This window comes from Micrasema longulum, unplaced genomic scaffold, assembly GCF_059751315.1.
Source record: "Micrasema longulum isolate JH-2025_06_02 unplaced genomic scaffold, ASM5975131v1 h1tg001738l, whole genome shotgun sequence".
NCBI lineage: Eukaryota > Metazoa > Arthropoda > Insecta > Trichoptera > Brachycentridae > Micrasema > Micrasema longulum.
Window position 1 is genome coordinate 63,343 of NW_028278916.1, and position 26,862 is coordinate 90,204.

Here is a 26,862-nt window from a genome sequence, read left to right on the forward strand (position 1 = left end):
CACTATTGTTTGGTACATTACCGCCATCATCACAATTGATGTAAAACTTGTGTATAACATTTTACGTAAAATCACGTCACAAATAATTAGTGGGAACCAAAAACCTTTCAGGCTTTTCAGTAATCTTAATACCATCGGGAAGGTTTGAGTCTGTGCTTATTGTGGTTTCATTAACACTCGATAGATGTCTCAATCATTTATAAAAACAAAATTATTTAGTTACATTCCAAAAAATATACCTACGTAAACAAATTTAATATTAGATATACCTACCAGTATTGTTACGTACGCAATGTTTTTATTCATCATCATTCCCTTTCCGCACCTTGTGATGCGTAGGGCACTGCATTGGTAAACTAATCGTAGTGTATCTTGATCATTTTCGTGACGTGAAGGTAAAATGATCAGTCTTACGCTTCAATGGCCACACCAGAGACTACGAAATACTCTAGTGTAAAACGGTTTAATACAGTTTTAAGTCAAACGAGTGATATTTTGTAGGTATTAAAAGTTGATTGTGTCATTTTTTTTGTACCACAACAGGCCAGGAGGCCCAATTACAGTAGTGGATTACATCACAAAACACCCAGGCTTGAGAAAAATCAAATAGAATATTTGTGTTCTCACCGGGAATCAAACCCGGAACCTTCCGTGAGTGAGTCAAGCGTTACCACTACACCACGGAGGTCGCCAGTGCCAGTTCTCCGGCTCCTTATGCAAAAATCACATTAATCGGTCGTTGCGTTGCAATGTGAAAGATGAATTAATTTTTTCACTAAGAATTTTCCGTGATGTTTTTTCCGGAATAAAAAATAACTTTTCACACTTCCCAGCTTTCCGGCTATCTTTAGACCAAAAATTAACATTGATTGGATAATCCGTGGCGACTTGAGGAAAACACAAGAAAACGGACAAACGCACTTTCGCATTTATAATATGAGTGTGGATGAATGTACACGCCAAGCATGATGCGTTGAATTATTATTAAAGTACCTAACTGTACATCAGGACCTTCAGTCTACCCTTGCATTCGTTTGAAAACGCCCTAAATAATAAATACAGAAAAAAAATAATAAATACAGAACCGGAGTACCAAAATTTTAAACAGAAGTGTGTACATATTTAATAGACACAAACATTTTATTAAAAACATTATTTATTAACATATACATATCTATATCTATATCTAAGTCTATATCTATATATCATCCTCATCCATATCCATACATATATATACCCGTACATGCACACATACATATCCATAATCCATACATACATATATACACATATATATACATACATACAAACATGTTGTTATTGTTATTGTTACAATCAATATAATGTAAAGTTTCCACAAACTAATGTTTCTTTATTTCCATGGAAAATAGACTTAAAATGGCATTTTAAAAATATATACTATATATAAAATCGCCATCTATGAATTTTTTTTATTCATTCATACTTTTTCTACCATAAACTGTTATATATAATATAAATAATGTGAGTAAATAAAATAATTCGTTTCATATTTTCGTTTAAAATCACCTGATATGAATTGATAAATACACAAGAAACAATAATTTTATAAATTCATTAATTTAAAAATACCTCTATTAAAAAAACGTGTTTTAATACATAAGTTATTTAGAACGGTATATAAAAAAAATCATTTTGTTATATATGACAGTTTATTTTTACAAGAATTAAGTGGTTTTTTTACAATTTAGTTTAATAAAACAAATATACAATGATAATTTCAATTAATAATGTCACAACATATACCTCAGTGTTTACTAAGGCTGGCTGTTTTCTGCAAAATGCACATCTTAGATTGCGTGGTCAGCCAGACTTCAAAAAATCATTTAAACGTCTCACGCTTGGATCAGCTACGTCTACAGCGAGAGAAAAAGTCGTTATACCTCTACGCAAACAGCGCACTAAATTTAGTGAACGCGCATTTGCGGTCGCAGGCCCTATTGCCTGGAATGCTTTCCCAGCAGAGGTGTTGTCTCCTATCACTTGTTCTCTAAATCATTTGAATAAATTCGTAACACGTGACAGCAAAATAAATTGTTTTAATTTAATTACAAATTTAAAAACTTCAATTGACAATATTTTGAGTTTGTCCAAATTTTTGTAGACAAGGACTAGATTCAACTCCCTGGGGAGCTGCTTATATTAACATATTACAACAGAGATGAAGAACATTTAAGATAAGGTAATATAGAAGTCTAGGCATCTACAGGGCTTATGACCTAAGAGCTGAAACCTTTATTTATGCGGGCTCTTTAACTTCACAAACAACAACAGATGAAAAAATTGAAGGAATATAGATGTTCAAATATAGGCCATATCATACCATATTTACATGCTCTAAACTTTTCAATAGTTAAAAAAGGAATGGCCCACGCTCAGACGCTGAAGTCTTTGTGGACATTTTTTTATAATTTATGTTATGAACAATATTTTGAGTTTGTCCAAATTTTTGTAGACAAGGACTGGATTTAACTCCCTGGGGAGCTGTTTATATCAACATATTACAACAGAGATGAATAACATTTAAGGAACATGAAGGAATATAGATGTTCAAATAAAGGCAGAATGGTGAATGTTACACAGCGTGTAAAGTGGCCACTTAAACCAGCCATTGACAGGTCATAAGCCCTGTAGATGCCTAGACTTCTATATTACCGTATCTTAAATGTTCTTCATCTCTGTTGTAATATACTTCAATTAAGTTTATTTATCTACAGAAGCACTATGTAAAGCGCCCTTGAGGTAATATATTACGAAAATGGCCCTTATATGTTATCCATAATAATAAAAAAAATACAGAAATAAATTCGTTTTTATAAATAAAAAAAAACATACAATGTATTATCTTTTATTTGTCAAAATACAATTAAAAACATTTGAACTGTTGTATAACTTTAATAATTCACTATTTTCACAAAAGTGCTATTATATCAATTTCGTTTTTCTGTGGCTGGCTTTTGTCTGCATAACTATGGTACTTTCTTAAATGTGTGCGTGCGCGCGTTTATACATATACTTTGTTAAACTACATGTATTGCTTATAAACCGATTTTAAAAATGAAATTTTTCCATGTCATTAGCAAGTTAAATTTTCAAAATTATCTTTGAAATTTATTTTTCAGAATCTTTAAATTTCTGAGGAATTTTTCGATACTTTTTCCGACCCATAAAAAAATGTTCACCATACATTTTACCTTTTTTTCTTCATGTTTGAACGTACCTATTTCTTTTTAATATTTTCTAAAATATTAGTTTTTAAATACACAACGAAAATTGCTGACTTTAAAGTAAGTTCTTCTAGCCATTAAAAGTTTTATTAAATTACATTGAATAAATTTAATTTAAGTCAAAACTGTTGCTTTTTTGATGATTCCTATATCTTTTTTTTTATTTATTTTTTTAATAAAAAGAAATATTTGCTTTCTTATAATTTACCCAAATATTTTATTTTGAGGGCCGTTTTCAACGAGTTGTAAATAACTCACTATTATAAAATGGAATCGAGTCGGGGTAGAGTGGGATTTGAACTACGGACCTTTAGTCCGTGAGTCCAAGACACTACTCCAAGACTACAAAGACTACTAAGAGTCCAGGACTACAACTCGATGTGATATTTAATACTTTTAATTGCGAACTTCAGGATTTCCGATCATATTTTATCTACGACGTTTTCATTATCATCATCATCATCATTCCCTTTCCGCACCTAATGGTGCATAAGGCACTGCATTGGTACACCAATCGTCACGTATCTTTATCTTTATTTTTGTTAACTGAAGTTAAGATAAACAGTCTTACGCTCCAGGTACCAGACCAGAGACTATGAAATATTCGGGTGTGAAGACACCCTTTTAAATAAATATTTCATGTCAACCATCTCGGGAATCGAACCTGAGACTTCTTGCATGGTAGGCTAACGCACTGACCATCACACCATGACAATTGGTGAATATTACACTGTGTATAAAGTGCCCACTTAAACCAGCCAATGCAAACTTTAAACTTTTAAAAACCACGCACTATCCTGGATTCAAACTAAAAATATGATCTCTTTTGGTCAATGATATATTTTGTGACCTATTAATAATAAAGAATATTTTTATGTTTTTTAATATTATTAATTTTCTTTTTTTTATTTCTTTAAAAAAAATACCTTAGAATCTTTAACGTCACATTTTTTTTTCTCTTTACGTTACACAAAAATATTAAAACTGTATTTTTATTATACAAGCCGAAATTCATAAATAATTCTTGTATACCTACGAACAGGCCATGCTTTTGTGGGATTCCTTTGTTCAATATTTTTACTGTCAACATTTATTTCATTTCGATGTAATGATCCTTTTTTTAAACTCTGTTTTACCTCTTTTGTGAACTGTAAAAAAAAAATAAAAAAATGACAGGTCATGGATGAACTTAGTTTTTTTTTATGCCCACCATTTAAACCATAAAATATCAATCTTTATTATTCCCTGAGGGAGAAATTCAGCCCTTGTCTACCAAAATTGGTCAAAACTCAAAACATTGTTTCTGATATATTACTTTTAAATATTAATAAATGCGACAATGATGTTTTGAAAATGTCCAAATGTTTGCAGACTTGCTGTACTAATCTCCTTGTATTGAGTTATTAAGATCTAAATTTGTTGCAACAGAGAGAGAAAACATTTTTCAGAAGGGATATGGAAGTCTAGGCATTTACAAGGCTAATCACCTATCATTGGCTGGTTTTAGTGGCCACTTTACACACTGTGTAACATTTACCATTCTGCCTTTGTGTAAACATCCACGTTCCTCACCCACATAATAAAGGTTTCAGCTTTTTTACTTCACATACGTCAACTGGAATGTGGATGTTTAAACAAAGGTAGAATAGTAAATGTTACACAGCGTATAAAATGGCCACTTAAACCAGTCTATGACCGGTCATTTGTCCTGTAAATACCTAGACTTCCATTGTTGGATGCTCGATACCTTCGACCTCGGGACTGTAAACAAGGCCGCCCTCTCGCGATACGCGTGTTCGAAGAAAACAGGGAACGTTTGATTTTAGGTAAACTAATTGACGTTATGGTTTTGAGTGTCAATCCTGGAATTAATAAAAGGAGTAAGGACTTACGGTTTTCTCCCTTTGGCACTGGTCCAGAAGGACACCGTTATCGTTTGCACTGGTCACTTTGCACGTTTTCTTGTATGTTGGTGATTCGAAATCACTGTCACGCTCGCGGTACGGTTTTTGTTGTGTTGTGTTTTATTGTTGTGTTGTCACGCGTTGCTTTCTTGACTCGCCGTCAAGGAGGAGTAGGTACATTGGGATTCAAAACAAGGGCCACCGGAATCAAAGAAAGGGCTTGACACTTGAATAAAAGAAAATGAATCCGAAACATCCATAATCCTTTTTCAAAAATGTTTTTTCTCTCCGATGCAACAAATTTATATTCATAGATGTATTTTAATTGTTGCATTATGAAAACAACAATAACTTAAAAACAATAATATAACGTTTTATGAAAAAGTAGAAACGTACAATAGTTTGATAAATTAATATTTAATTTATCATCAATTTATATACGTTAATTATACTTTGATAAAAAAAAAGTTGGTTTAGCTTTAAAACCGTTAGGTAAAAAAAAAGTATTTAAGAACAAAGTTTTGTCATATTTATTTTATTGTAAAATAGTTCAATTGTTTTGGTTTAATAGTTACGGAAATCCATCAAAGGCTTTATTTTATTTTGTAACAAATGAACGTATTTGATTGAAAACCTTTTAGGTTATACAAAAAATACCACAAAGAAGCAATAAACTCAATATTATTTCAGAGTGCTTTTTGTTTTAGAGCTAAAATAATACTAATTATTTTATAACTTTGTGAAAGTTTTTTCTTATGGATAGGAAGTTACGTTTGCTTTGTTGTTATATTTGTCAAAGTTTTTAATGTCTTGAAATATTTATAAACTCAACCCCCACCATCAGTTCATTTAGTTTGCAGACAGGTGGTGTAGAGATGTGTATAATCTATTAGTATCATCTCGACCGTCGCTGAAAGCGGGTGATTCTGAAAATTCCTGAAAACATCCCGCTAAAAAGTAATGAAAACATTAAACAGAAATATCAACAAAAGTGTTCGTATTTTTTTACATTAATTCATTTTTATAATGGAATTCTATTAAGGTTACTAAATTTTTTAGGTTTACTTAACATAATATTCCATTTGTTTGAGTGCTTATAATAGACAAAATTTTACGGAGTTAAGTTTACTTAGCGTTTTAATATTTTTTAAATACAAATTAATTTTCAATAAATAACGCGTTTTGTCTCAAATGGAACGATTAAGTAAGTACACATCAGAATATTACCTAATTATACATTTATTTTAATAATATACAATTTTGCTCAAATATTTACCTCTACAAGAATAGAAAGTCATTGGTCAATGGTTTTTATAATTTAATAAATCCTTTTTTAATGCCATTTTTGGTCAAAAGTCTTAAAAGAAAACTTTTATTTTTATGTACAATGTAGCGTAATATTTTTTACAGATTTCCTGAATTTCACAGTTCATTTTTATTTATTATGTTGATTTTCTAATACAATGTACAGTGTAAAATTAATTTTCTTAGATGAATAATAAACTAATATTTTATATGCAAAGTATGTCCTTATCCGTGCAAGTAAGGAATACAGTTGTCTGTGAAATAGAACCAAAACCCTGGATGAGTGATTTTCATTCGATAGCTGCTGAAATTGAATGGAACAAGTTGAGCCCAATTATGGTTGGCGTTTTTGCCTTTTCACTTTTTCCCCTTTGATGCTAGAGGTTCTGAGTTCGACTCCTAGTCGAGATGATTTTCAATAGATAGTTAAAACTATAATATTTCATTCTCCTAGCATCTGAATCGTCAAACTTTTCATCTAACTTTTACGAAACAACCCCTTTGAAAAAAATCTAATAATTATTCTATCCTTGGGTTTTTAGCTGTAATTCAATAACTGTTTTGCTTCTATCACCATGCAGCCACCATCTGTAAAAAATACTGTAAAATGAAGACACGAAACTATAAAATATGTCACAATATTGGCGGCCTCCGTGGTGTAGTGGTCAAGACGCTTGACTCACGCACGGGAGGTTCCGGGTTCGATTCCCGGTGAGAACACAAAAATCAAATGTGATTTTTCTCAAGTCTGGGCATTCTGTTATGTAATTCACCACTGTAATTGGGCCTCCTGGCCTGTTGTGGTGCAAAAAAACAAAATTGCCGAATTTGTGAAAAATTAAATAATTTTTCCTTTTTTTAAAACATAAATTTGCCGGTCACATAACTGGCGTGCACTTCCGTTTACTGTCAATAACCCACCGATTAAACGAATTTTTTGTTTTGTTTTGTTTCTTTCACACAAATACCGACCACAGATCAGCCTTTCTGTCTTCTTTGTAATAAGTTCTAAAATGTGATTTTTCTCAAGCCTGGGTGCTCTGTGATGTAAATCACCACTGTAATTAGGCCTCCTGGCCTGTTATGGTGCAAAAAAAAAATGTAATATAAAAAAAAATGTAATATGTGAAATAATAAAATTTCCAAGAAAGGGGTAAAACGTATTTAGTCTTTTATTGTACAGATTACTCTGAGTTGCTTCGATTCTTGCTTTTCAGAGTCTGAAATATAAACCTTCTATGATAAATTATTAATATAATTTTTCAACTATGTTTATTTGCTATTTTTCATACATAATCCTACGAAAATATTTTTTTAAGTTTCCCATGTTTGGTTCAAACATGTAGTATGTACACGGTGTCTCTAAACTATATTAGTAATATAAACACATAAATAAATTTTATAATTTGATATATTTTAAAATGTGTGAACAGTCTTCATTACTATCTTGCAAAAATATCCAATCAACATTAGAGAAAGAATCACAAATGATTTGTTGTTAGCTTTATTAATATCATGGTAAAACGCTTTTGAAATAATATTGCATTCATTTAAATCACAATTGATTATATATTTGACTGGATGATAACTGTAGCAAAAACAACATCAAAAGATTCACATACAGAAACTGATGCATCGCTACAAAATATTAAGCTCAGTATAAGGTTAATTTGTTTTTTACGGAATTTAACTGTACCAGATGTAAGAACTGGGCAATTTTGATTATTTCTCTTTCGACAACGGTTAAATAATTAATATTAACGACTTTACCGGGTAATACCTCAACAGTATCCCTTGTAACGTTTAGAATCTCGAATCACAAGAAATGTTTGCATCCCGATATAAAAATTTCATACATTAAACCTCTTCACAATAATTCTGGTATACAATCGGATCACACAACAGTGGAATTTAACAGCCAATCACCACGTTTTATCTTATTTGCACTCATTTGTACAAAAATGTGTTCGATATTCTCATGAAATGTTTTTAATTTTCTGGACACTTTTTTTTGTTGATATATATCACTATGCCTCCAGCTCTTGTTTTGACACTCCTGTTCTTTTTTCTATTCAGGTGATAAATATTGGAGTTATTCACTTCTTATTCAGAAGTATTTATATATTTATGAAGCCGCGTATCTCTTAACATAAAGACATAGTACAGTAATTTGGGAGTGTTTTTTGTTAATTTTGAGAGCTTTGTGAACATAACCTTAAGACTTTGATATAAAAAAAAATTGTTTTGTTATTGTTTATAGATTGTTGGTATTGTGGAAACTATCTTCGGTATAACATTGATATATTTTATTGTTAAATGCTCTTCACCATTACTTATCCTTGATTCTAGCTCACTTCTTCGATCAGTTAAGTGATTTCTGAAATTGATTTTTAAGTCAAGTTTTATGTTAAAACCAATTGGTATTTTTGCCTTAAAGCGCAGAAGACGTTTGGTTTGAGAAAAATTGCACTGTCAAACCTTAAGTGGCTAATTTATTCCTTCTTGTTATATGCCCAATCTATAAATTTTTATCAAATGGGTGTTTCGTAGTGGTTCAATTTGATTAATTACAAATGAGTTGTGTTCATGTCATCCTCAATCTTCTATGGTTTGATGGAAGATACACTCTTTTGCCACAAAATTTGCCAGAGTGTTTTTTGTGCCATTTTTGTAACAATGTATTTATAAACTAATAAACAAATAAATAAATTAATAAAATATAAAACCAACACCACATGCATTGTATTAAACAACCCTTACATGCGCTGATTAGTGATGAAAATATTTTATTATGAGTGAGAAATAGTTGGAAAAAGGGTGTGGGTATGAATAAAGAAGCGTAAGTTTAATAGACACCGAGTGACTATTACAATGAAAAATTGTATGATGGGCTGTTTTGAGAGGTTGTTTGATTATTTATCAAAGATACATGATTTCTTTAAAGCTTTCTTAACGGGAAATATATCAATATTATTTACTTTTAACGCAATGTGCATGTAAGAGGTGTCCTGATAAAAAGACGGGTAGGTCTCAAAACCGGTAGACAAAAAAATTCGTTAAGTAGTTATATATAAATATTTAATTATATTTAGTAAAATATTCGACCACAAATTTCACGTGGACAGTATGATAGATATTAATTATTTGAATTTATTTCGATTAAAATTTTTGTTGAAATTATAGATAAAAAAATTAATACAAATACGTTCATTTTTTAGTGAATAGAATATACTCTCGTTTTAAGTGACGAAAAATTTTGTTATTATTGCACCACTCATTTTTTCACTTATTTATATCTAGCCAGTAGCCTTTATTTTAATTAAAAATAATATATTGACCCACACACAGGCCATGCCTTAGTGGTTTTTTTGTGTTATTGTAGTAGTTTAGTTTGTATTTGTTACTAATGTAAAATAAAAAATAATAATAAAATAAAATAAAAAAATAAAAAAAGTTTACGCTTAAAATATTGAAAATACGTTATTATTTTATTAGGTAAATATGATTACAGAGTCTTATTATGAGTTTTTTTTTACAAAATTGTCGATTTTATTTATTTTTTATACAAAATAAATTCTGTGCCACCCTTTATTGCTGGGGTGAGAAAGATTTTAAATTTCACTTACGTAGCGCGCTTGGAAAAATAGGGAAATTGTATTTTCTGCCCTATATTTTTAGTCTGAGTGAGAGATCGTCAGTCATACATATTCTCACGGGAAATCCCCTTTTCTCATGTATTTAAACACGATTCCCATATTACCCTCCTCACATTTTAGGATTAAATATTTAAATATAAAATGTAACCAAATTTCTGTACGTCATCATATCTGAGTTAAAATGTCAACGTTTTATTTGTTAATAATATAATTAATCGAGAGGTTAATTGTAAATAAAACAACGTTTATAAAGACTAGCTCAAAATAATGGCTACATATTTATTAATTTATTATTTATTAGGATTTTTTTATTTGTTTATTTGTACATTTAATCCAAAATACAACGTTTTGTTTACTTTGTCCATCTAACAAGGGTACATACCCTATTCACGACTAGATGATTTCATGTTAATACATGATAATGGTTCACAAGTTAATATTTGTACCTCAGAAGCAGACGGATGCAAATCCAAACGTAAAAAAATTCAAACCTGCCTAAAGAATATACTTTCTCTAAGTTATTTCTAATTATTTAGAGAATTAATTTGTATTTTCAGTATTTTAATTTATTGATTCTTACATTTTAAAACTTACACTTCTTCAAACTGATTGGACATGGTCATAAACTGGATACAAAAATCGAAATATCATTTCATTAAATTCTGTATTTGCATATATCTGTATCCGAGATACAAATTATATTATAAAGCACAGACTTATAAAATATAAACTTACTAAACACATTTAGATACATGTACATACACACATATACATACATATATACACACATAAAAAATCCATTTGTTTACATACACATTTTTAAATTATTCTTTTTTTTAATATTTTATTTTTAACATTCAGTTAGCATCTCCAATCTGCGGCATTCATCAACCTTTCTGACTCCCTACGACCAATGTCATGAAAGAGCGAGGTCAACACCTTCCGCAACTTGACAACACTCCTGCTTTTCCACGATTCTGGCAAAATGTTATGGACCTTCTTGCAAATGCAATAGTGTTGTCTCGATGCCAGAACAGTGTTGACCCCTTCATTTAGTATCAAATCACTATTGGAGTATCTTGTATTACGGTAATGGTTGACGCTTGGTTATTTGTCTCTGTTTATGTGTGTAACCATTACCGTTCTCAATATATACTGTTGAATAATATTAAGTAGGTACTCTTTGAAGAGCAAGTCACTTGGATAGCGAAATAGATTTTTTTAAATTACTCGAATTAAGGATTTCTGTGCAGTTGTTAATTGCCGGAAATCTAATTGTATAGGTGTTTCAAGTCCGGTTAGTTCATACCATCCGTAGAACTAATATAGAGTTTTAATAACATTAGATTTTTTTATTAAAATTTCTCAAGAACTTGTTTTTTTTAATTAATTTAAAAAAATTTCAACGCTTTCTTTTCCTTTTATTTCTTAGGGGAACTAATTGAGTTTTGAGACTGTTTTTCTCTTCATTGGTAATCTCAACTTTTTTTATTTCTAGTTTCGTTTGTATGGCATTGTTGGTTAAATCTGATTATATTTTTTACTTTACTTGTTCTCTTAATTAATTTATGGAAAAAAATTGCTACATTATATTTTATTTGTTGCTTCAGATAATTTTTCTGCGCATTATTTCTACATTAGAATACATTATTTTTTTTAGTAAAATTCACATTGTTTCATTTTTAAGAATCTTTAATTTTTTTATTTCCTCTTCGTTACATAAAAAGGGAATTGAAGAACAGTAATTTATGTGTAGACATATAATTTTTTTCTAGATAAGAACACTTCTCTTTATACATTTTACATTTCTCAACCTTCCCATAAATTCTTTTTTTTTTGTTACATGTGGTAAATGTGTTTTAAAATTTAAATATCTTTCTAAGTAAACATCGAGATAATTTATTTTATCGATAGAATTTATATTTTTATTATCAATATTAAGATTGTATCCTCAGAGTATATTTTTAATTCAAGGTTCATTTATTTTATTTTTGCTATATTTAATAATACAAGAATCTAAAAAAAAATATTTTTTAATAATTATCTTGTACAAGTCGTATGACTCTATTTAACAATAAAAATAAGAGGCTGCTAAAATTAAATTATATTGGACATACTAGGAACAAAGGGCAAATTTTACAAATAAATACTTCCGTTTTTTAGTAAAAATAACATTACGTCACAAATAAAAAAAGATTAGCCGAACAAATTTGAAAAACGTAATAAATATTTGAATTAACGAATAATGAGTATGACAGGCTAGTTTTTACTTTATACATTTTAATGTACATACTTGTAATAAAAACTGTCTAAGCTCATATAAGTACAGAACAAAACGGAAGAGTCTTTTTACAAAATAACATTTAGCCTTACATTTTTACATTAAAACAAAACGTGTACATATAATAACCAAATTCACAAGCAAACCAATCAAGTTTGATATTCTTGCACAAATTAATATCTAACTTTATAATTGCCCATCTATATAGATGCCCACGATGTTCTTGCTCAGATTAACCTTAATGTACCTCACCGTAACTTGCGTACCAATGCTGTCTTTGCTGTGGGTAATTTTAGAACCAACGTCTGATCATTTTCCCCTCTGCCAAGAATCCTCAGAATAATTAACAAAATCTCGCTAAACTGTACTGTCGATGTGTTCCTACAGCAAAGGCAAGCTTTCGAGAAGCAAGCGCTGTTATTACTCCTGACTTGAGATAACACACTTGCCGTGTCTGCCTAGATTATCCCATGATCATACAATTGTACATTTAAATAGATTCTAAGATTGTTAAGATTAAATTCATTCAATGTATTATACGAGTATGTCATTAATGGGAGGGATTTAAGTGGGAAATTATTCGATAATTTTCCAAATGTTTGAGTTTACTGTTTACCATATCGATGTGCCATATATTTTGTTTTTTAAAAATAATATATTGTTATGTTTCTAATCTTATAAAATATTTATGATGATTTTGATTTCTTTATTTTATACGTTTATGTACATTACAAAATATTTTAAGGCATACATAACACGTAAAAATGTATACTTAAATTTAATTTAACAAAGATGGTCAAATAAAAACACCCAGCAATTAAAAAAAAAGGATGCTATCTTCTCCTAACTTGACCCGGCTTTAGGTTCGGCTGTTTCCAAAAGGTAAGCTTTCAACCAGCCAACACGTTGAACATTAAGCTATCTTAATTCTTACAACGAACTGCCTAGCCTATATCAAAATTATATTTAGATCTTTATTTTGACAAAAATTGTAAAAATAATGTGTATTTGGGCACATCCCGTTATAATGAATTAAATCAAAATGTTAGCTAATCGAAAGGTATAAAAAAATTACATGTAAAAAATAAAGGTCCAAATTTAATCATCATCATTCAATTTCTGCACCTAATGGTGCATAGGGCATTGTATTGGTACACCAATCAAAGCGTATCTTTATTTTTTTTTACTTTAGGTACTAGTCCAGGGACAATCAAATGTTCCAGTGTGAAAACACCCTTTTAAATAAATAATTTATATCAACGATGTCGGGAATCGAACCAAGGTCCAAATAAAGGTAGTTAGAAATAAATATAAATAAGCAGACGACAGAATTAAATCTCTATAATGCCTTAACTACCATATTTTCAACAAGCTATTAAAAATATCATATTTTTTAAGAATTTTTTCCTTTGGGGCAGAGTTTTGTGAGTTTTGCCAACCTCCAAAGAATTATATTGAAAGCAAATTAGCCTTACCCACATAAAGTATTCATTTATCGTGAATTCATGACGAAACCGAACACGCTTGGGATTAAATAAAATAATATTTTACACGTCTTTTGGTAAAAGTGACCACGTACAAACATAAAACGTGAGGAATTTCATTACCCATTATTCTTGCTGTGGGGATTTCCCCTTCTTGATTAAATATCCTCCCATTTCATTTACTATAATGCCGCCATTATCATTTAGACCACATTCCTCAAAAAAATAAAAATACCCCTGAGAAATTTAGTTTCCGGAATTCCAATCATCGTATCATCACACCCCAGTCCGCACAAGATAGTCCATAGGGCACTGCATTAGTTCGTTAAATGCTGCGTATATCGATCATCTATTATATCATCATCTATTATTTTCTTGCCTCCTGTTTCGCAGTAGTGGCCGCTCAATTGTGGAATAATCTACCCACTAACGTTTGAGACGCCCCTTCTTTATTTATTTAAGTCAAGATTGAAATGTCACTATCTAAATATTTAAATTGTTCCTTTGTCATTCTTCTTTCCTTCCCATCCCCTCTCCTCTCTTCATAGTGTGGTGTTATTTTTTAAAAATATAATTTTATTTTGTTTATCTTTGTTTTTAATTTTTGTATAAAATTGTAAGATTCAATATGTCTATGTATTTATAATTTTCTCAAACTGAACGGTTTGGGTAGGTAGGAAGAAATTGCCTGAAGGCAATATGCCCGCCCTTATATGTATTTATATTGTATATGTATATAAAGGGACAAATAAATATATGAAAGTCGGCCTTGTGGTGTAATGGTCAGCGCGTTTGCCTGCTACGCAAGAGGTCTCGGGTTCGATTTCCGACATGGTTAATATAAAATATTTATTTAAAGGGGTGTTTTCACACCAAAATATTTCATAGTCCTGGACTGGTACCTAAAGCGTAAGACTGATCATCTAATCTTCGTGTTACAAAAAAAAAAAGATCAATATACTTTACGATTGATGTACCAATGCAGTGCCTTAGGCACCATTGTGTGCGGAAAGGGAATGATGATGATGAAGGTGAACAGACTTACGGTTAGTCTAGAAACGTGAATAGTTAAAGAGAAGAACGTAGTTTTTTTAATGTAAAATAAAATATTTGTATAGTATGTATGATTTACCCAAATATTTTAATGTTGGAACCATTTTTACGTGTTGCCAATAACTTTTTATTAGGAAATGGGAATCAAGTTGTAGCAGACTGGGGTTCAACGATGTTGACCTTCTCGGGAAATTAAACCCTGGACGTCAAGCATGGTTGGCGAACGCGCTATCCGCATGTTTTCCTTATTATTTATTATTATTCTTTTTTTTTACTCTTAAAATAGTAGAAACATATCATATGAATGTTTTTATATAAATTTTTATCTAACTTTATCATTAAACTATAAATATATATATAAAAATATATGTATGTTACACTTGAAAGTTGTAATGAAAAAAAATTGAGAGAACAAAACGTTTTCAATTCAAATTTTAAATTTAATTAAAATTAAAAACTTTAATTTTTAACGGTGTAAAAAAGAGCACGAAAATAGAACTTATTACAAAGAAGACAGAAAGGCTGATCTGTGGTCGGTATTTGTGTGAAAGAGACAAAACAAAACAAGAAATTCGTTCAATCGGTGGGTTATTGACAGTAAATGGAAGTGCACGCCAGTAATGTGACCGGCAAATTTATGTTTTAAAAAAAGTCTAAATTATTTAATTTTTCACAAATTCGGCATTTTTTTTTTTGCACCACAACAGGCCAGGAGGCCCAATTACAGTGGTGAATTACATAACAGAACGCCCAGACTTGAGAAAAATCACATTTGATTTTTGTGTTCTCATCGGGAATCGAACCCGGAACCTTCCGTGTGTGAGTCAAGCGTCTTGATCAGTACACCACGGAGGCCGCATTTAACAGTTTATTTATATGTTTTTATTTTTAAGTGGTATTGGCGTTACTCGTATAAATTAGTCTTCCTAGAGTAGAGTAAATATCCAGCATATTTGTAAAAAAAAATACTTTTTAAATTTGAAGATTAGAAGAAATACAACCTAATCATTAAATTAAAAAGAGAAATATATCAAGTCTTGTATCCTATGTAGACTCGCGTTACATCACAGTCACACAAGAGTTAAGATGACAGCTTTAAGTGCATTTTACCTTTCAAAGGCTACAAAAAATAGCATTAATTAGAATTACCACCGGAAGCGGTCTGTTGTCAAACTTGTCATTCCCTTTGTGGTTTTCGGTCCGCCGGCCAACTTCCGGTCGGACACAGGGCGCAATTAGTGCAATTTCCCACCGGATGCAATTAGAATGATCGTTCGGACATCGTTGCACTGCACTGGGGTGGGGGTGTGGGTCAGATACACTTATCTACGAGTTTGCGTGGGTAGAGGGATATGTGCTCTCTATATAAATTTCTTCCATCAAGACTATTAAAGTTTAACAGCACCAACCAGATTAAAATAACAACATTAAAATGTTTAACTTTTAACCTTTAAGGCTGTGGTCTGGTAAAATGAACGCAAAATTAGGAAATCAGAAGATTTTGCCATTTTAAAACGAATTTGCTCAAAATTAGACAGCGAAGAGACTGTCACTTCCTCTTACTTCTGTTCAATGTACTTCATAATCCTGACGCTCCTATGTACCTGCGTGAAAAACTTCAACGCTTATAAGTTCATGGTTTACCTCTTCGTTCTAATTCTCAAAACACTCTCTTAATTCTTAATTTTGAAGAATTTGTATTCTTTTTATTTCTCCTTCAGCGTTGAAGTTTTTCACGCAGGTACATAGGAGCGTCAGGACTATGAAGTACATTGAACAGAAGTGAGAGGAAGTGATAGTCTCTCCACTGTCTAATTTTGAGCCATTTCAGTTGCCTACGATAATTAAAAATGAAAATATATCATAGTTAAAAAAAGTTATTTATGATATAAAAACGTTTTTCAATAAATAAACAGTTTTAAAAAGACGACATTTTATAAACATAACTTTTTTGAGGTGGGCGTATAAGTTCCAAGACATTTACAAGACAGTTATTATATTATTATTCTTAGTGGTAGGATTCAATGCTATGCAAGCTCCTGACGTCACTGCGACCTATAAAGATCTATTTTGACGGGTCCCCGTGAATAGTTCTCGCCCTCCAAGCCCAGTTCCATAAAGAACCTGGCTACTGTGTGGCATGCGAGAGTTTTAATTTTGGTAAATCCCCCCTTTAAATTTTTTTAACAATTTAAATGTCAACCCTATCGGATTTTTTAAATTGATAATGACATTAATTTTATTGGGTAAACAAACAGTACGTACAAAATATATTGACAATTTATTTGTATATTAGTGTAAGACACCTATGCACACACCAAAAAAATTGTTTGCACTTAAAATAATTATTTTAAATATAACAAATGTAACAGACAAGAAATAAATAATATGTATACTTTAATAATAAAATTTATTAAATATCAGCGCCCTTGAGGTGATTTTCACAAAAATGGCGCTTTATAAATTATCCAACTATATATATATATCTGCTTCTCTCAATATTTCTATGATTTTTGACTTAAATTTACAAACACTGGTCATGAAAAATATCCGTTTTAGTAAATATATTATTATTACATTGTAAATACCATATTTGTATCAGTACTGTTAAAGACATTTTAAATTTATCTTCTGTTTGACTTTTAACTTTTAATTTCACTTTTAATTAAACCTTAAATATTTATTTTTTAATTTTAATTTGAACTTTTAATTTTAATTTCAGCTTTTACTTTTGATTTTAACTTTTAACTTTAGCTCTTAATTTATATTTATTCATATGTACATCTACTTCCTGCATCTAATTAATTATTGTTGGCTGTGAATTTTAACAAATAAATATAAATGTTCATGGAAGCAGAGAGAGAGGGATGAAAGTATAGTTGGAGCTATTCAATGTCTTCTCCCTTTTATGTACTTTTTATTTAATCTTCATATTTTTACTTTTCAAGAATGTAATTATTTATTCCCCTCTCCTCCTTCATCTTTAGTAAATTTGCATGAAATCTGTAATGGGTCTTACCTTTTAAATTGTTATTTTGTACCTTGTATTTATATAAGAACTGTATGTTTTCCTTAATAAATAAAAAATAAAATAAATATTTCTTGCATGTATATTATATAACTAACTGAGTATGAGTATGTATATTATATAACTGAGGTGTGATATTTAAAAAATATTCTACTGTATGCTACACAATTATGCTGTGATTTATGGAATATTTTTCCCCCATATTATTTTTTTAAATTCAATGTTTTACATGTGAATTCGAATTTTAATTTAATCCATCCAGTCCTAGGTTCCACATGTTCCCTAATCGATTTCACATGTGAACTGGAAATAGTACTTTGAAAACCGATAGAATTATCAATGGATTAGAGAGACATTTGAATAGATTGCGGTTGTTTTGATTTAAGGAGATATTTTTCCGATTCTCAAAAATGTTATCCCTCTCTGTTGAAATAAATTAAAATATGAATAACTCCCTAGGAAGGAAATCCAGCCAGTCTGCAAGCATTTGGACATACTCAAACATTGTAGCTTAAATTAAATTTATTTATCTATAGAATCACTATGTAAAGCGCCCTTGAGGTATTATATTACAAAAATGGCGCTTTATAAGCTATTTATAATAATTATTATATACAGCAGGTTAGTTGGTGAAATAATTTAGTTAGGTGAATTTTTTATCCATATCAACAAAAGGTTTCAGCTCTTTTGCGTCAGAAAAGTAAACAGATGGACGAGATCAGGAAATGTAGATAAACCTAGGCAGATACTTAATTTTTTTAATCGGGTTGTGGTCCTGTGGCTAATAAAAGTTTATTTGCGTTTAAATGTAAAAGTATTAATGCTAATTAAAAAAAGGAGAAATAAAGTTCTAATTTTTGCACTTTAAATTTTTGCTTTTCGATGAGGAAGTCTTTTGAAAAAACTAAGTTGTTTTCCTCGGTGGAGAGCTTTTTAAATAGTCCCGGTAAAATAAATTCTGTTGTTATGCTTCCATAGAAGTTTTGTGCTTTAGATTCTACCAGTTTCATGACTGAAATCACCCTAATTTGATGTTGGTGACTGAGCAGGGTTTTTTCTTCATCGAATAAATTTATCATCCGCTTATAGTGATAAAGCTGCTTCACCATCAGTATCCCACAATTCTTAAAATGGATTGTGTCGTCTTTGTTATCTTTGCTAATATTTTTGATTTCCTCATTTACAATGATTATCCTAAGAAGTCTTTTCTGAAGATTGTATATCCCATCGACGTATGTTTTGTGAGTTCTGCCCCAAGACAGAATTTCGTATGAATTGATTTCGCAAGACTTATGTCAACTTATTTAAGCAATTGAAAATGCAATATTTGAATACAAATTTTATAAAACACACACTAAGCCTCTTGCAAATAATATTTATGTGTTTTTCAAAGTTAAAAGTTATTTCTAATGTTAAGCCAAGGTATTTACAATCGCTTACAATTTCTAAGTTTTTACATATACATGCCTAGTAAGTAATTTATTCAAATGAATATTTCTAAGATCAATAAGGGTTTCAGATTATTAACTTCTCACAAGTCAACAGATGGAAAAATTGTAGAAATGTGCATGTATGATTGTTAGTATTATTATTATTATTTACACATGATTCATTGACTCTCTTGTAATAGTATTTAAAATTTTTACCATAAAACATAAATCAATAATTTATAAATTAAACCTACCAAACAAATAAATTTTAATCAACAATACAATCTAGATAGAAAAACTAAAATCTATAAATTAAAATCAATAATCGTAAATCTAATGCCAAGCTGTCTTGTCCTGCAAATATTTTTCGACTCTATAGTAGTTCTTTCCAAGCTGGTAGTGCTTGACACAATTTTTCAATTTCTATGTTGGTAAAGCCTGAATTTCAAGAGACATCTTATTGTAGAATTGTATGCAGTTTGAGGTAAAATAATTATTCATTTTTTGCTGTCTAGTGGGCACAACTAGCATTACTTTATTTCTAGTGTTGAACCTATGGAAATCTCTGTTTTTTCTTACATCTCGTAGTGATTTCCGGGGACTCATATTGTTAATTGCTCGATCAGCTATTTTCTGCAGCACAAAAACAGAATCAACATCTGCAGCACTTCCCCACAGCAGTATACGGTAAGACATAACGCTGTGAAAGTAACTGAAGTATACCAATCTACCTGTTTCTACATTAGTTATATGTCGAATTTTTTTAACACCGTACGCTGCAAAACTAAGTCTGTTCGATAAATTAGCCATATGTGGACCCCAATGAAGCTTAGAATCAAATTTAAAACCCAAAAATACGGTGGTATCCACAAGATTCAGAAATGTGTCTCTAAGTTTTACATTAAGTATAGTTTGTTTGACATCACGTTATACAAATCTTGTACATTAAGTCTTTTTTTCGTTTATTGACTAAATTTATTATGTTCGTGTGTAAAGTAGGTAATAACCGTCTGCCTCATGGTATCTCGATCCAAGGAAACGGTAAACTTAAAAACGGTAGACAAACGCGTAAACCACTACGCAACGAGGCGAAAAAATCTTCATTCGATTTTCTTGTTTAGCATTTCTACCTGAGAGCAGCCATCGAGTCAAAAGCACTCGTTTAGGATTCAGGTTTTTTTTTTACGCACAGGACTGTATTCTTAATTTTCCTGGATACAGAGATTGGGAAATATTAAAAACAGTTTTATTTTTGTTATTGACGTGATTGTAAGATTATATAATTTGCTTTATTTAAAACATTTTCCAAAATTAATTGTGTACTCGTAATAGTATAACATGCACGCCATTATTAACATAATATTATAATGCATGGAAATCTGAAAGCAAAATGTATACCCAAAATTCCAGTACATCTCAATTATTTTAAATTCTTATAATATATTATGTGTAAAGTAAGACAGAAGTACGCATTATCGTCATTATGGACAAAAACACAAAATCTCTGTGCTAGTTTGGACATGTAGAGCGAATGGACGTCGAAAGAACGGCTAAAAAGATTTACTGAAAAAAAAATTTAGGCATTGCCTAGATGGTGAATTTGTTTAGCCGAATGAATTTCACCAACATGATAAAGGTTTCAGCACTTTGACTTCAAAAAAGTCAACAGAAAAAAGAGTCCAGGTCCAGATGATGCCAGAGATGAGATGCTAAATGGCCTGACAGGGGTCATACGACCTGCGTGGAATGTGGATCTGATGGCCAACAGTACGAATTTTGCACTCTTCTGTCAGTTTGTCCGGACTTGGGTATCGCGTTGGGAGCTCCTCAGATGCGCGGACGCCTAGGTGGGTAAAATATGGTGGGACAGGCAACTGTTCCTGTGGGATGCTCATTCAGTTGGGACTGTGCTTCCTTCTGAGCAGAACACACACGTTATTTTGTTTTTTTCTCCACTACGGGGGTGGTATTCGGATGCTCTGCCTCTGACCACCCAGGGAGTCATTCTTTATTCAAGGCCGTTCTCTCGTTGTAAATATCCGTGTTTTTAATGTTTAATGTGTTAGTTATGTTTGTTGTGCTACTGTAGTTTTAAGAAATTGTTTTTGTATATTTGGATACGTTGATTTATGTAAATTGTTTGTGTATATACATATTTTTTCAATGAAAAAAACATAGGCATTGAGGGGATCCTGAAAAGGGGGGACGACGTGTTAGCCTCTGTCCATGCATCCTTCTCTTCCCTCCTTGATCTGCATAGAGTTTGTATTCCTTAGGAATATTTATAACTTTCTTATAAGATTTCAAAAAGAACTGGGAGTGCAGTAAGAAGTAGCAGACGCCACATTTAACAGTATGAAGGCTGTTTGAAGATCAGATATTTTTCAGTGAAAACCAAATACCACCTATATAACGTCTGCATAACACCTATTTTTCTCTACGGATGCAAATCGTGGCACCTCTCTAGGGCCCAAAACAGAAAAATTCTAAGTTTTGAGAAAAGGTGTCTCAGAAAAATCTTGGGTCTGCGGTGGTTTGACTTTGTTAGGAATAAAGTAATAAGGGAACAAACGCAGCAAATTTCAGTGACAACTGTCGTCAAGTAGGAACGATACGGTTGGCTAGGCCATATACTGCGGATGCCTCCTGAGAGCCTTAACTACACTTGCTTCGGGCATCGGGTTCTTGACGTTCTGGATATCCACTGCTAACTTTTCGTCGGCAATTTATGTCAGAACTTCGGGACGAGAACCTGACTTTGAAGAACGCAAAGGAATTGGCAGCCAGAAGAAATGCATGGAGGATCTTTGCGGATATCATATGCTCCAATTAGGGAGCGGACATGGAATGATGATGATTAATAAATAAATAATTATTTTTCATTTTTATTCATATTTATGAATAAATTTATTGCATTTAAGTAAATACATATTTAATCGTTATTATTAAATATTTTAGAACCTCTGTTTTGTGACGTAATTAGGACACGTGGGTATTACAATATTTATTATTTCAATACATTTAACGCTCGAACAATTTTTGAATAGTAATTAGTTTATGTTACAAATTCATATTGGCTATTTTGCATAATAATATATAATGATTAACAAACAAAAGCATGCACAAGACGATACTTTTTCATCGCTCATAGCATCATTCATCAAATACTACTGAACATGTAAATTTTGGATACCGTTGCAAAGATAATTTAAAGTTATATTTTAATTTAACGTTTTATTGATTACTTTGACTGATGACGATTTTAAGTATAATGTTTAAAATATAAATTTTATATTTGATAATAATTAAATTAGACAACTTGGAAATCTTAGAAATTAAATAAGGGATTCTTAATAAGCAAAAAAAACAAATAAATAATATTTCCTTTAGTCCACTCCGGTCTAGTTTTGAGCGTATCCATCTTAAATTACGCTTCCTCATCCTCTAAAGACAAAAAGACTTGATTCGTCAATTCCATATGTGTAGCATAATACTGATAAAATAGTTATGATATAATTCATTGGTTTAGTATAGCTTGATTAAGAAAGAAGCTTGTATAGCAGACCCCGTAGCTAAACCATGTTAAAAAACTTAGTATAATTTTTAATTTGAATAAACAAATAATTCAATTATATAAAGTTTATATTTGAAGCACTAACTTTGTGGTTATTTATTTAATTATAATTCAATTATAAACTAATTATATTTTATTTTATTGTTGAATCATATTTACAACGTTTTTTATTAAAATTGTTTATTTATTTATTATTTTTATGCGCCCAGAAAACTTTTACGTGACAGGTGTAAAAATTAAAATTAAAAAGCTTTATGGTATAACAAGGAATATGAAGGTGTTTATCTAATAAACAAACGAAAAAATGGGGTCGCATGATATTTTATAAATAACTAGCGGACCCGCCAGACGTTTATTTATTTATTTATTTATTGTGGATAACTTATATAGCGCCATTTTCGTAATAAAATACCTCAAGGGCGCTTTACATGGTGATTCTACTGTTAAGTTAATTTAATTGAAGCTTTAAATTTGTAATTTGATTAAAATAATTTATTTTGTTGTCACGTGCTACGGATTTATTCAAATGATTTAGAGAACAAGTGGGTTTTAAGTTTCTTCCGAAACATCACTTCACTTTCACAGCCTCGCACCTCTGCTGGGAGAGCATTCCATGCCATAGGGCCTGCGACCGCAAATGCGCGCTCACCAAAACGTTGTCCTGCCCGAACGTTGGCTTGCCTGCTATTAGCTTAAAAAAATACTTTTCATTGATTAGTAGGTACCTAGGTACTGGTTAATACTTGAATTATTCCAAAACATAAAATAAATATCCTTTCAAGTATGGCATTCTTTTTGCAAACGTCAAACTCCTGTCGTCTCACCAACAAATGGGTGTACTTATTTAGGAATACGTTTTTTTTTAAATTTATTGAATTGAATATTATGTTAGTGTTACCAAAAATTCAATAAAAAGACATAAATGGTTAGAAAATATAAGGAATTTAAGAAAATAATCTGATTGAGATCCACAAAAAACAAATGCCGTTTGTAAAAATTCAAAAACAAACTTTTTTATACACAAAAAAACAATATCTTACCATTTTTTTTGCAAATGCATTCTCCTCAAATGCAACCCTAGTGGGTCGATGAATTTGAAACATTTATGCACCTAACTTATTTTTTACATGTCCGATTGAAGATTTTATATATACGAACACGCACAGCACAAAGATCTATATTTTTCTGAAAACCGCACGTAAATCGATTAACCCGTTTAGAAGGAGTACGGTGACATCACACGTACAGAGGAATTATATACATATATAAAAATATAACTAAAGAATTTAAAAAAATAATGCCGCATGCAAGTTGGTAGGTACATAATTAAATGTGTATGAAAAATAAAAACGGTTCTAAGGGGAAAATCTAAGTTAAAAGAAAGTATACTATAAGTGTAGGTAGATAAGTAAAATAGAAAAGTCGGAGAGGTTTTTAAAGCATTTGAATAATGTTCGTTATTGAGAGTGAAAAAATACACTTATTAATTTCTCCAATACTCATTACCGAGCTAGTGTAGTCTGATGATTAGAGAACTTGCAAAATAATTTTGTCTCACAATAAAGGTAGACTGCGATCTTGTACATCTATTTGGTACTTTAATATTTATCAGCCTCGTTTAATCAGCGACGTCCAATGTGCCATTCACCATTTTATAAAAAACTACAGTATCATTAAGAATTCTAAACTTAGAAAGTTTTGACATTTTTCATAGATAATTCTACAAAATTCCTTTCAATCCATGCACAACACTCTTCAGACGAAAAAACAAGGGTCATTCCACCCGGTATTCCATGCACCATTAGATTCAAGTTCAAATTTCAGAAGATGGTTGTTTTCCAATCTTTTTGCTGACCTACCACTTACGAGTATAATGTTATATTTGTATCGTTTACAGCATCATTTATAAACAAGTTTTTTTTTATATAAAAATAAATATTTGCGTTCTTATGATTTACCCAAACATTTAATTTTGAGGGCCATTTTCAACGAGTTGTAAATAACTCACTATTAGAAAATGGAATCGAGTTGGGGTAGAGTAGGATTCAAACTACGGATCTTCGGTCCGTGAGTCTGAGACACTAGCCACAGGACCGCAACCCGATAAGTTGTTCTTTAAACCCTGTCACATCCGAAACCACGATGATCAGTATGAGCAAGAAAACATATTGGCACATTAAAATTAAATTTTAGAACGACTAAAATCTTAAAAAAGGTTAATTACTTCTGCAGGGAAGAAACAAGAAGAGGGTAGTATGATACACCGTCAACCGCATGGTTGCGCCCCCTCGCTTCTCTCATGCAGAAGTAAGCAACCATTTGTTTTTTTACCAATATTTAATTTACAATTTTTTTATATATTTTTTTAAATATGCTTATATGTCTTCTTGCTCATACTGATCATCGTGGTTTTGGATGTGACAGGGTTAAAAAAACACCTGTATATTAATCCAAAATCAATAAATAACGATAACATTAGATACAGGACAAACCTTTCTGCTTAAATCAAACAAAAAAAAAATTTGTTTTCCAGGTAAATAAGACGACATGAGAGTTATGATGCAAAAGCTGAAGAACAGAAGTAAAGAAAAATATAGAAGAACTGTCACAGCATGAAAACACTGTTAATTATTATACTCTCACTCTTTTATTTTAACCCAACGAAAACATCTGGTAAGGGTATTTAATCAAATAACGATATGAATTAAAACGAACAGTATTTAATCATAACTAAAGTTTTTGTATGATATTTTTATTCAGATTTAGTTACATCAATCAAGGACAGGGAACAGAAAGAAAATGCATCCCCAGAGAAGATAGAAACAAATACAAATAAATCAACAATTGAAATTGAAATAGTAGAAGAACATTCAATGTTAGCAGAAGACAATAAAACAGTGATGGCGGAAGTTAATCTTAAAACTGAATTATTTAATCAAAATCAATACAAAGAAACAAATAATTTTAATAATAACAGTAACATTGAATTTAATTATAATAATATTACTAATTTAAATAATTTACCTGATCTTACTGCAAAGGCAAATATTAACAAAAACCTTGATTTTCATCGACGTAACTTTCTTTATAGTTTTAAAAACACTAAATTTGTATTTAATAGCACTCGTGAAATTACTAAAAGTGATCTTCAAGAAATGGACAATGTAACTAAAGTTTTAAAAATGATGAACTTAAATTTTAGTGAAAGGCTTGATCTGATACCACTATCGCTAGTAAAAGGAAATTTAAAAGGTGATTCTGATAAAATTCAAAAACTAAAAAATTCTTCTAAAACCGAAACATATAAATCTTTGGGATCAGTAGAACTTATTGAACAATCGAGAAATGCTTCAGTAAATATAAGTAAAGAAAAAAATATTAATTTTAATAATACCACTCAAAAAAGTAATTTGACTTTTCTTCATAACCAAAACAAAACAGATGCGCCTATGCTAAATTATATTTTTGATACTTACTCAAATCTTAATAAGCATCAACATAGAGGTGACAGGTAAAGTTTGTATTTTAATATTTTAGTACTTAGGCTAACTTTTTTTCTTTATTTTTTGTTCTAATGCGGTTTTCATGATTCGCCTCCAACTCCGTTTGTCCTCAGCCACCGTCTTCCAATTTGCCTCCTGAAGAAGCTGCGCAGCACTCAAATCATCCTTTCATCTTAGCCTGGGTCTTTTCATTAATCTCCTTCTTCCAGAGAGTCGATCAATAGTCTTTTAGGGATGCTTGGTAAACCCTGAATAGTTCATCGATAGACCAAATGCTTCACTTATTAATTTATTTCACTGATCCGCAGATTATTTGCAATAATACTATTTTCAATGGAGTCCATCATCTAAGCCATCAATATAAACGCCTCACACCCATTT

The 26,862-nt window shown here is 30.8% G+C and overlaps 1 protein-coding gene and 1 non-coding gene across 6 annotated transcripts in view; both read left to right on the plus strand.

Moving 5' to 3' along the window:
- Nucleotides 1-6,031: 6,031 nt before the first annotated feature.
- LOC148274152 (hemicentin-2-like) overlaps nucleotides 6,032-26,862 on the plus strand; it is a 34,622-nt gene continuing 13,791 nt past the window's right edge. For 2 of the 5 annotated variants that reach the window (XM_088237538.1, XM_088237542.1), the window contains exons 1-4: nucleotides 6,032-6,124; nucleotides 6,227-6,371; nucleotides 25,512-25,651; nucleotides 25,739-26,489. In XM_088237538.1, the coding sequence (XP_088093664.1) occupies nucleotides 25,591-25,651; nucleotides 25,739-26,489 (812 nt within the window). In that variant the 5' untranslated portion in view covers nucleotides 6,032-6,124; nucleotides 6,227-6,371; nucleotides 25,512-25,590. The other 3 variants (XM_088237539.1, XM_088237541.1, XM_088237540.1) reach the window with 3 other exon arrangements.
- TRNAS-GCU (transfer RNA serine (anticodon GCU)) lies at nucleotides 14,659-14,731 on the plus strand. Its single transcript has one exon. It is a non-coding gene; the product is annotated as a tRNA-Ser (tRNA).